The 12,145-nt window shown below is 39.1% G+C and overlaps 1 protein-coding gene across 1 annotated transcript in view; it reads left to right on the top strand.

Moving 5' to 3' along the window:
- hectd2 (HECT domain containing 2) overlaps positions 1–7,415 on the top strand; it is a 57,022-nt gene extending 49,607 nt beyond the window's left edge. The window contains exons 22-23 of the mRNA XM_037782880.1: positions 1,262–3,779; positions 7,404–7,415. Coding sequence (XP_037638808.1) covers positions 1,262–1,382 — 121 coding nt within the window. The 3' untranslated portion in view covers positions 1,383–3,779; positions 7,404–7,415. The remainder of the gene's footprint in view (positions 1–1,261; positions 3,780–7,403) is intronic.
- Positions 7,416–12,145: the final 4,730 nt, after the last annotated feature.

Here is a 12,145-nt window from a genome sequence, read left to right as displayed (position 1 = left end):
AACAACCACAAAGAGACAAAATTAAGAGACACAAAGCAGCTACAAAGACACTCAAAATGACTACAAAGAGACACAAAGCAACTACAAAGGGACACAAAATGACTACAAAGAGACACACAATAACTACAAAGGGACACAAAATGACTACAAAGAGACACACAATAACTACAAAGAGACACAAAACAACTGCAAAGGGACACAAAATGACTACAAAGAGACACAATGCAACTACAAAGGGACACAAAATGACTACAAAGAGACTCACGACTATGAAAAGGGACAAAACAACCACAAAGAGACAAAATTAAGAGACACAAAGCAGCTACAAAGACACTCAAAATGACTACAAAGAGACACAAAGCAACTACAAAAGGGACACAAAATGACTACAAAGAGACACAATGCAACTACAAAGGGACACAAAATGACTACAAAGAGACTCACGACTATGAAAAGGGACAAAACAACCACAAAGAGACAAAATTAAGAGACACAAAGCAGCTATAAAGACACTCAAAATGACTACAAAGAGACACAAAGCAACTACAAAGGGACACAAAATGACTACAAATAGACACAATGCAACTACAAAGGGACAGAAAATGACTACAAATAGACACAATGCAACTACAAAGGGACAGAAAATGACTAATAAGAGACTCACGACTATGAAAAGGGACAAAACAACCACAAAGAGACACAAAATTAAGAGACACAAAGCAGCTACTCAGAGACACAAAACACCAAGAAAAAGAGGCTAAACAAATATGAAGTATGTGTGTCTGTAGGAGAGGTGGTGCATGTCTGAGCCCAGGGGCTCATTGTTTCGTAATCCGCACATACCTGCAGACGATCTACAGGCAACAGAGTGTGAGAAAAAGTCAGGAAACCACGTCAGCCTTCACTGACTCAGCTGTCTTTCTCACTTTGACGTGTTTGAATTGCCTCATAGATAACTGCAGGTGAAGTATTACTGTAACACTGTGACAGTTCTCTCTGTGAATACTGAACTAATCACAGACGGCAGGAGATAAAACACACTGTTGAACTTTAACAGCTGAATCTGGGTCAGAGAATGGACAAGCTGATCCGCCGCTGTTCTTTTACGCCCACATACCTTTACGCCCTATACCTTTTATTACTGACGTATGGTTCAAAATGAACTTTGACAGCTTAATGTTTCAAGACATATAGTTTACATAACATTTCAACCGCCCTTATCTCTATCTCTCTCTCTCTCTCTATCTATCTCTGTCTGCAGGTTGCCGATCTCTCACACCTGCTTTAATCAGATCTGTCTGCCTCCGTATCGAACCAGGAAGGAGCTCAAGCACAAACTCACCATCGCCATCTCCAACGCCGAGGGCTTCGGCCTGGAGTGAACAGCCTGCACACACACACACACACACACACACCCACAGACTATTAGCAGCGCTAGCTACCTGTCACAACTACCACAACGCACATTATGTGGTCGTGGATCAGACTGTAAGAGGAAACACTATTATTATGGACTGTAGTGCAGTTTGTATGTTATTTTGGGGTTGGATTGTTGAACTTTGATAAGACGGGAACTTCCTCCTGCTACAGCTGCAGAGGAACACTACGAATCCTTTTATTTGCACATGTTAGCTCTACTATAAGAATAACCCTGATTGAAGACAGTTATATTTTAGATTTTTACTTAAAAGAACATAACTTTCCGTGTCAGCCTTCCGGAAACTTCACTGGTCAAATCACAGTTACAGTTTTAAATATTTCTGATCTCATACCATTGATCAATGGTCAATCATATGTGTTCTCTAGAGACATTGTGTCAACAAATCAGTAAACTTCTCTTAAATTATAATAGGTTGCTGGTTTGCTCAGGTAATTATTAATAGTATTTTATTATTTCCTTTAACAGATGACCAGGTATTCGCCCACCATTGATATTTACTTTTGTGTTATTTTGTCGAGTACGTCTTCGTTAAGCCGGTTAAATTGAGTTGAACAGAAAAATTACAAATGCTCAAATTAAATGGATTCAATAAGCAATATTACATCATTCAGTGTGAGATAAATAAATAATGTTTATGACAGCAATAAGACACAAAAAAATAAGATAAAAGATAGAAAAATAATATTCTAGAGTTCACTCAAGATTTGAGATGTATGGTTTTAACATTTCCTGTTTTGTGTTCATTCTGACGTCACTGCTTCGGTGACTTTTCCAATATCTATATTTTTATGAAGGCATAGGAAATGTGTTTTATATCACTAAGCTTTGTTTGCAGCACACTGTCAGGATATAAAAAGCTTTGCTGGGAGAAGAATGCTATCGTGTATCATGAGATATAGATTGTCTCGTGACGTTTTGTTATTGTTGTTTTTTTGACATTGCCGCCTGTTTTATTGAACAAAAGGCTGCAGCAGAAACGTTTTTAATTGTGTTCTACATGTTGTAGTATTACGGTACAGTTGAAGCAGAGCTGTGGATCGACAGCTCGGTGTTTGTTTTTGGTTTCTCTTGTGTTGTTTGTTGTATCGTGGCTGCCATCGGGCTCAGAGATAATGGTAGATGTTGATGTTGAGGATGAAGCAGGATGGGAAAAGAAGCCATCTTCTGGATGTCCTGCTCTGTTATTAATTAATTAATGATTATTACATCAAACTATAATCACAGTCCTGTAAAGCAACTTTAGTAAAGCTCCTAATTCTGTCATTCAGTGATTTTAAATTTCCGCACTGTAACCTGGTGCATGTAAACGTGTTTAATATGAAGTGTTACGTCTCAATCACAGTTGCTTACACAGCATCAGACTTCATTAAAACTTTGATAGAATCGTATTAGATCAGTGAAGATCGGCTTCTATTTGATCATTTGTTGTAGACGAAATGCATTGAAGATCAGATTAAATGGAGACTCTCTTTTTTTTTTAACTTTAATGCCACTGCCGCCTCTTGTCTGGAGCTGAGCAGTGCTGGTTTTAAACACTCAGCAATATCCCATATAGGGTTGCCATGGCAAGTTGTCTAAAGTCCCAACCGCAAACTGGCAGAAAACCCAGAAGTTACCAAGCAACAGCCAGGCAGCTCACATCAGTCTGATCTGGGTCGCTCATTGACTCATAAAACAACGGATCCTTTCTATCGTTTAACGACACGTCCAGTGCAACAGCAGGAGCCAGAAGCAGCTCTTCTCCAAGCATCTGTATGAGAAGGACTTCGTGAAACATTCACGTCACGTCACAGCAGCTGACTGGAAAACAATGTCAGCATTCTTGTGCTGATTACAAAAAAAGGACACATTTTACGGCCTTGGAACGGGAGATTATGTAACTCTTGTCTGGTCAATTGGGATAATGTGATGTAAGAAATTCAGTTTTTTTTTTTAGATGTTCGTCTGACCCATGTCTGTTGTTTGTAAATGGGACCAATCTGTGTCAGGTTATACAGTGGGATGGCAGTCTAGTCAAAGATCAGTTTGGAAATAGTTCAAACTGACTCTAAGGATTTGTTGAGATGTAATTATTTTCACTTGTAAGATGTTTGAAAAGTGCAGACAGCACTTAAAGTTGATAAAAGGTCATGCTTTTTTATTATTATTATTTAACAAATACAAGGTTTATCAGTATTTGTTAAATGTTGTGTAAACTTCTGTACAGTCCTGAGTTGCAGCAGTTTGTAATGCCACTCTATCTTTATAGGGAATGACCATACTGTACTGTTGCTCAAGTCTTACATAATGTAATGTACTGTATGTACTGCAGCGTTTCAGTAAAAGTGGACGAGGGTTCGTCACTCTCTAAAAAAAAGATTTGCTGACTTGTTTTTGTTCGAGACAACTCACTTTGAATTCATTCATTTATACTGGTTTAGGGTTGTAGTGGGGTTAGGTTATATACAGTGCATTCAGAAAGTATTTAGATCCCTATACTTGTTTTACATTTTGTTATGTTTTCCCTCATCAATCTACACTTAATACCCCATAACGACAAAAAAAGAACAGGATTTTATAATATTTTGCAAATGTAAAACACTGAAATATCACATTGACACAAGTATTCTCAGACACTTGGAATTCAGCTCAGGTGCCTCCCATTTCTCTTTATCATCTGTGAGATGTTTCTACACCTTGATAGGAGTCCACCTGTGGTGAATTCAACTGATTGGGAAAAGCACACACCTGCCTATATAAGGCCTCACAGGAACTGCCTGCAGAGCTTAGAGATGGGGCTGTGTCGTATTAAAGGTTCCCCAGAGCACAGTGGCCTCTGTAATTCTTAAATGGAAGAAGCTTAGAGAAACTCTTCCTAGAGCTTAAAGACACGAGAAAACCTGCTAAATGACTTCAGACTGTGAGAAACAAGATTTTCTGGTCTAATGTAACCAAGATTGAACTGTTTGGCCTCAATTCTAAGCATTGTGTCTGGAGAAAACCAACCAGAGCTCATCACCTGAACAATAGGCCCTATTCACAGCAGATATTTGACATGTAATTGCAGGGTAAACACAGGTGCAATTCATTAAATTAATTATGGTCGTGTTATATGTAGTATGACACAGCCATTCCAGTGAACCAGCATGCACAATACCAGGGCCATGGCACACCTCACTGGATCAGGGTCATAATTAATGTCATTAATTACACGTGTGTTGTCATATGTCAAAGTGGCTGCTGTGAAAAGGACCTATATTAAACGATGAAGCATGATGGAGGCAGCATGTGTTTTTCAGACTGGGGGAATGGTCGGGGTTGAGGGGAAACTGAACTGAACAAAGTACAGATATATTCTTAATGAAAATCTGATCCAGAGAATACTTCAGTTTTTTTTGTTGTTTTTTTTTGCTTTATCATTATTGGGTAGTAAGTGTAGATCGGTGAGGGGGGGGAAACTGTATTAAATAATTTAAGCATAAGGCTGCAACATAACAAAATGTACAAAAAAAAAAGTGAAGGTGTCTGAATACACTGTATATAGTTAATACTTTGACACTCCCAAGTTTGAATTTGTTCCAAAAACATTTGGCCATCACTGATGTAAAGAGCCAACGTATTCTCATACAACGGTTCGTATAATATCTTAAGAAAAAGTTATTCATCCTTTTTCGTTAATTTTCCTACGAATGTCCAGCAACACGTGTCAATTTCCGCTCGTTACATGCATACAGTCTTTTCAAAATAAACTTCAGTCTTCACAGGAAACAACTTCCTTAGGTTTAGGCAACAAAACTTAGTTAGGTTTAGGAAAAGATTGTGGTTTGGGTTAAAATAACACCGGAAGTGGCGTATCTTAAGTATGGAAGTTACGTGACGAATAAATCAATGTTGACATCTGGTTTGACACGGGGTACTAACGCCGGTCTCCTGGGTGAAGGTCCGGTATTTTGAGCCATCCATCCACCCTGACCTCCTCCCTACGCGGCGTTTGTTGCTCTATATGTTTCCTGGTTCAGGATTACGTGAATTACATACCAATTGATTTTGTTTTTTAAAGTTATTTTTTTTTTGGGGGGCATTTTTCCATTTTTATTGAGGACAGTGGATAGAGTCTTGAAAGGGGGGAGAGAGAGAGTGGATGCGGAAAGGGCCACAGGCCGGATTCGAACCCGGGCCGCCGCGGTCACATACATGGACGCCTGCTCTACCAACTGAGCTAACCCAGGCGCCCTACCAATTGATTTTTTGTGGAATATATATACATTACAGTGCATTCATTTTTTGTAGGTATAGCTTCGAACGGTATATGAGAACAGCCTGCTTACAGACCTGGATGGATTACTCAACGGGCCCCTCTGGCCTTCATCTATGAAATGTCAATCAAAGAGGAACAAAATTACCACAAAGAAACAAAAGTTACAACAAAGAGACACAGAAAAGTCCAAAACAACTAAAAATAGATGCAAAGCAGCTGCAAAGAGACACAAAGAAACTCACTCTCTCTTTCTCACTCTCGCTCTTTATATTTCCTGGTTCATGATTACGTGAATTACACACGAATTACAGTGCATTATTTGACGTAATTATAGCTACGAACGATGTATAAGAACAGCCTGAAAGAGCACGCCTTGGCCTTGTGTGAAACATGTTAACTGCTTGCTGACTGGGACCGAAAACAAGTCTATTATGATTTTGAAAAACAGAAGAAACAACTCGATCTCATGGAAGGCATATAAATAACAAGACATTTCCGCGTGTAACGATAACGCATTTTAGGCGTTATCTGAAATGACTCTTCGCGTGTCATTTAACGCTATGTCAGCTCTGAGCGTAGTATATTCAAGAAGATGTGTTTACATTGCATTCAGTACAGACTACATGATGTACAAACCAAGCCAAAAGCAACAAAGTCGTTGTCATTGCACGCAAAATGACTTACAAATGATCGTGTCATTCATACGCCATTTGGTGAGACCGGGCTGGTAGCACAGTACAACCAATTATGCAGTTTTACAGTCCGAGATGTTAAAGGAGAAGTGCAATGAAACGGTTAATGGCTGCACTGCTGTTGGAGCGAGTTTTGGTCATGAACATCACCTTTACACCCCTCATAGTCTGTGTTTTTCTCTCCTTTACTGTAAACACCAATTATAATGGTCAATGATGCTTTTTCTCAGGCTTACTTTCTGTTTTTCTCTCTCTGTGTCTCTCCGTGGTGGCGAGGTGCCCTACTTCAAAGCTGGGAAGGGGGGGATCTTATCATTTATTAAACAAACAGAAATATGTAGGCCATGGCCAGCGCCGCTTTGTCACTCAGTAACCCGCTAACAGTCCACCATTATCTTTTTTTAATAGGAGAGCAGACTGGCTGACTAAGCAAATTTCACCCTATTAATTTCAAAAATAATCACACTATAGTGCCAAGTGTTGGAACAATGACCTTAAGTTGGTCTTTTTTATTTGTTGCCTCGGTGTGGTTTAACACTTTAAAATCTCTTCATTCAATCAAATGCAGTTCATCCTCCTATTCATCTGTTTCTGTCATAACAATGTACACATTACATTATTTTACTCAGGCACATCACAGGGGAGGAGTGGAGGTGGTACTGTGGGCATTGGTGGTTTGTTATTGACACAAACTCATTTTCTAGTCAAAGTCTCTTTTTTTGTTTTTGTTTTGGGGGTCTGTAGAGGAGTGTGTGCAGTCTGTCCTCTGTACTCTGTCCTAGTGTCATGTGGACAGTGACTGCAGACCGAAACGTCCATGACACAGTATGTCGTCAGCAACTTCTTCTTACATATGCAGAGACGAATTAGGCCAATTATGTAACATGACCCATATACTCATAAAAAAATGCTAAAATATTATGTAATGATACAGTAAACTGATTGATTGATTGATTCAGCTTAGATTAAAAAGGATAGATATTACTTCATATATATTTACTTTATATTTACGATATTTCCTTCAGAATGACAGTGTAGGGAAAGATACTTAAAAAAATTAACTATTTCATCAATTTGTATGCCTCTGCACCGGCTATTAGTATTTTGTTTTCAGTTCATCTCAGGAATGCCTGGAGGGAATTACTTCAAATCTGGCACAGACGTCCACTTGGACTGAAGGATGAACTGGTTAGATTTTAGTGGTCAAAGTTCACTGTGACCTTAAGTGTGTCCCATTCTCGTAAAAAGCGATATCCCAGGTGCGCCTTGAGCGAATTTCATCACATCTGGCACAAACATCCACTTGGACTCGAGGATGATTAGATTTTGGTGGTCAAATGTGTCTGTGACCTCACAAAATATGCTTCTGGCCATAACTCAAGAATTCTAATAATGACAATTTCACACGGATAAAATGATGAAGTGATGCCATTGTGGACAGACATGGATAGTGCAACTTTACTGGTTGGCAGAGGCATACAACAGCAAGGCGATAATTCCAGTTATTTCATGAATCAAAGTCTCAGAAAATTGTATCCACTGCAACATCAGCATCAGTAAACATGGGTAGTGACACACTGGGATACCTTTCGGCCAGTCCCCAGGGAAGACAAATCTTTTTTTTTATTTGGAGATCAGTTTTTTGACCGATTTGTCAAATGTTGGTTTGGATCTGTTGTTGTGTATCGGTGCAAACATCTCTCTGACAAGGATATCAGCTGTTGAGATCAAGCTGAAGTTGCGGTTACTAAGAGCTTAACCACGAGTCTCTGAGAACTTTCATTGGTTCACTCAGATGCCATATTGGTAACAACCCTTGAAAGAAAGTCTCCTTTCTCTTTCAGTAGTCATCCATATCTTATGGCAACACATAATGTCTTATTATATTTGGGGCAGTGGAAAATCACAGCAATGAACACAGTGATGTCAAAACCATAAATCAAACCGCAGAACCCGGAAAACTAATAAGTGAAATATTAGTATTGATCAGCAGTCCTAGTAACCTCCACAGGTGTTCATTTTGTGCCATAAAACAGTAAATATGACTCTTTATTGCCCTTCAGACATTGATCAAAACAGTACTTTTTAATGATTGTTGCAGGTATGAATACAGAATGGAATCTCAACACAGCTTCCTCCTTAAACAGTGTATGTGTGTGTAATGAAGTTAATGGGTTGGTAACATTAGTGGGTCTCCAGCAGGGTTTAAATGACAGTGCAACTGACCCTTTCATCATATTTTATTTATTTTTTCCCGCCTCAGCTTAACTGCTGAATTAAATGTAGTTTATTTTAAACATTTGTAGTTGATATTCAGGAGGCTGTACAGTACAGCACTGTATGCAAAGTCTTGCAATCGCTCATACTGGAGTTACACAAGGACATTCACCAGTCTGAGTTAACATTCATATTGACTTGTTGCATAAATATGACTTCAGTCCTTACGGACTGTGATGTTATGACACGATGATGCAGCAAAATTGTATTTCTGAATGTTTGCTTCCGTCCTGATCACTGAGGACTGTGACAGTCTGGCTCTGCCAAGGCCTGTAGGAGTTTATATAGTGTAACAGGCTGTTCTCATACACTGTTCGTAGCTATACCTATGTAAAGCAATGCACTGTAATTCTTTTATATACCACAAAATCAATTTGTATGTAATCCATGTAATTGCCAACCAGGAAATATAAAGAGATTGGGGGGGTCAAAAAACACCGGACTTTCACCCAGGCGGCCGGCGTTCGTACCCCGTGTGAAACCAGAAGTCAATGTTGATTTATTTGTCAAGTAACTTCCATACTTAAGTAACGCCACCCTTCCAGTGTTATTTTAAGCCAAACCACGATCTTTTCCTAAACCTAACTAAGTAGTTTTGTTGCCTAAACCTAAGGAAGTTGTTTCCTGTGAAGATGGAAGTTTATTTTGAAAAGACTGTATGCATGTAACGAGCAAATATTGACAAGTGTTGCTGGACATTTGTAGGAAAACAAACGAAAAAGGAGGAATAACTATTTCATAACATATCATGTGAACCGCTGTATGTGAACACGTTGAGTGCAACTGGGTGCACCTGGCCAAAAGTCCATCCAGAATGCATATAGCCCCATTCTTCCCCTCTCTCTCTCTCTCTCTCTCTCCATCGCTGGCTCTCTCCCCAACACCGCGTTTTCTTTAGTTGGGTTTGATTTGGCTGCACTAATCTTTATTTTACACCATACAACACTTCCACACAACCACTCACTCACTGTCTCCTGTTCAACACCATGAAGAAAGTAATCGCCTCTCTGAACAGATTTCTGCCACCAATGCCAAACGCCTGGAAAACATTTGAAGCAGCAGACCAGAACTTAAGCCGATTTCCCCCAAATTCTCTTTATCCTCCTTTACTCCACCCAAACTCCCTTCCAGGCCACCACACCCTCTCTGTCTGTCCACAAGGTGAAAAGCTCTCAGTCAGGAAAAAACAACATTGTTGGGCTCAATACTACTACGTTTGTAAAGTTAAAATGAAACAGAAAGTTGTGAACACGGGACACGAACGAACAGCTGATTGTAATAGCTGATTCCCTGCTTGTAAACAACATTAAGCGTATGCCAAATATCCAGCACTAAACATAACCTGACCTGCAGTGCTGTCCCAGGCTCTCTAGTGGCAGGGGTGTGATGAAAAAGCACCACCTCTGCATGCAGTATTAGGTTTAGGAGTACATTTGAGCCAGCTAAATGACATATGTTTGCACTGATTGATTAATAAAACAAGTGTGTAATATAGTCTAATGCGTGCATTACACTTTTTAATGAACCATTCCAAGTCTTTAATGTTAATGTTTCTGTGTAAATTTAAATATGCCTGGCTGAACACCCGTGTGAAGTCTTCCGTAATTCCCTCAGGCAAAGTCTGCAGAAATGCAGACCTACAGGAAGTGTTCATAAAGGGCTAAAAATGCCTGCGAGAGAGTTCTCAAGGACTTGAAAATTTGACAGTGAGACAGCCCTAAACCCTCACGGACAGACTTTGCGGGAACGAGCCTCACAATCTGTGAGTCTATGGACATTGGGATTGGGCCTATCTTTGCAAAGGTGCACCATATTTTTCTCGCAGACTTGGCTTAAAGAGACAGGTGCTAAAACGGAGTGTTTCAGACAGTGAGTGAATACAGGTATATGAGAAAAATTATGTTTTTTTTAGCATTAAAACATGTAAACATGTTCTAGTAGAAACCCAAAATACAAGTATGGACCTGGAAATATCCTGTTGCCATTTCTTTACATAAATATGATTGTTTCTTCTTTTTTCTTCTTTCGCTATGGCCTCAGAGCCGCGATGTGACAGGACCAAGATGGAAATTACCCAACATGAAAATGTCTGACTTATTTTAATTCTAATAATGATGATAATAAAAATCAATTTTCAGAATTGTTTTTATTTTACCTCTTAGGCACTCCTGTTATTGTTCTGTGTAACACACCTCATACCTGGTAATCAGTCAGGCACAACAATTCATAACAAATTATTTGTCAAGTCGGTCTGACTCAGCATCGGTCCCACGCCGGGCCGGTAGAGAGACAATGGAGGAGACTCAAACATCAACTTTGGATTTTCCTTCGAAGCGATGACTCAGTTCGGCCTTAAGAATCAAACAACACCAGTGGTGCAATGTTTCATCACTTCCTGTCAAGGTAGCCTGATCGTTGCTATGTCAGGTGTTCACATTACCTGATCACCTCTTAGCTTTAGAAACAGTAGTGGACTATTTCTAAACTTATTAAAAGGTTCGTTAATACAGAGTCTGTATATGCTGAAATGTTTCACTTTTTACATAAAGATGAATTTAGCATCTAAGTCCTCATGTCTTTTTTTTTTCATCAATAGAGGTACATTTTATTTAAACTGTTTAGGAGCAGAGATAGTTGGCATAGATAGTAACCTGAGCCTGCATTGAACTAGCAAAGTGGTGAAAATTCTAAAATGTGCATAATGTTTTTCATTTTTATTTTTAATTGATTACCTATAATTGGTTACCACAGTGTTTTGGATGCCGTGAATTTTGTATCTCCTAATGGTTGAAAGTGCAGCAGTCAACTTCACTGAGTTTTTAAACAACCTTATATGTAAGCATAGGGTTGTGCCCTGTCAGTGTTTATTTCACAACAATGACCGGCTCGCTGTACATTATCCCGCTTATTACACGGCTACTTATTACGTACTTAAGAAATCAATAATTTAACACAAAAATCACTACTGCATGCGTCCATAATAACGTTCTATTATAAGGAAATAACAGACCGCTAACACTGTCTATTCAACTAAGCCATGCAATAATATTATATAAGACATTTAGAAAAAAAAAGTAATTTGGTTTATTGTGACACTGAAATTGTGAACACAACTTATGTTGTTATAAATTGACTGATTAACGTTTTAGCTTGATTTTTGGTACAGAATAGACACAAATACTGGAAATTAATCATATTCACATAATTAAAATTCAGAAACACACACACAAATCTGTTGGTCTGCAGACAATCATCAGCTGCACAAATGGCTAATGGATTTTGACCTAAATATGTGGGCCATATTAAACTCTGCACACACAACTGATCCTCCTGTCTGTAAAGTTGCAGTAAACTATCAAGGCCACTTGCAGGCTGCTGTCCTCCGTTGACTCCTGACGCTGCTGTCTCCAGTCAGGTATGTAGGCCAAAATAAACAGGCTGACTGAGTCATGTGCTGAGAACAAAACCGACATTCATTATGCATGCACACTCTGCATG

The sequence above is a fragment of the Sebastes umbrosus genome, chromosome 10 (assembly GCF_015220745.1).
Source record: "Sebastes umbrosus isolate fSebUmb1 chromosome 10, fSebUmb1.pri, whole genome shotgun sequence".
Taxonomy (NCBI): Eukaryota; Metazoa; Chordata; class Actinopteri; order Perciformes; family Sebastidae; genus Sebastes; species Sebastes umbrosus.
Note: the sequence above shows the minus strand (reverse complement) of the source record. Positions and strands in the feature narration are given on the sequence as shown.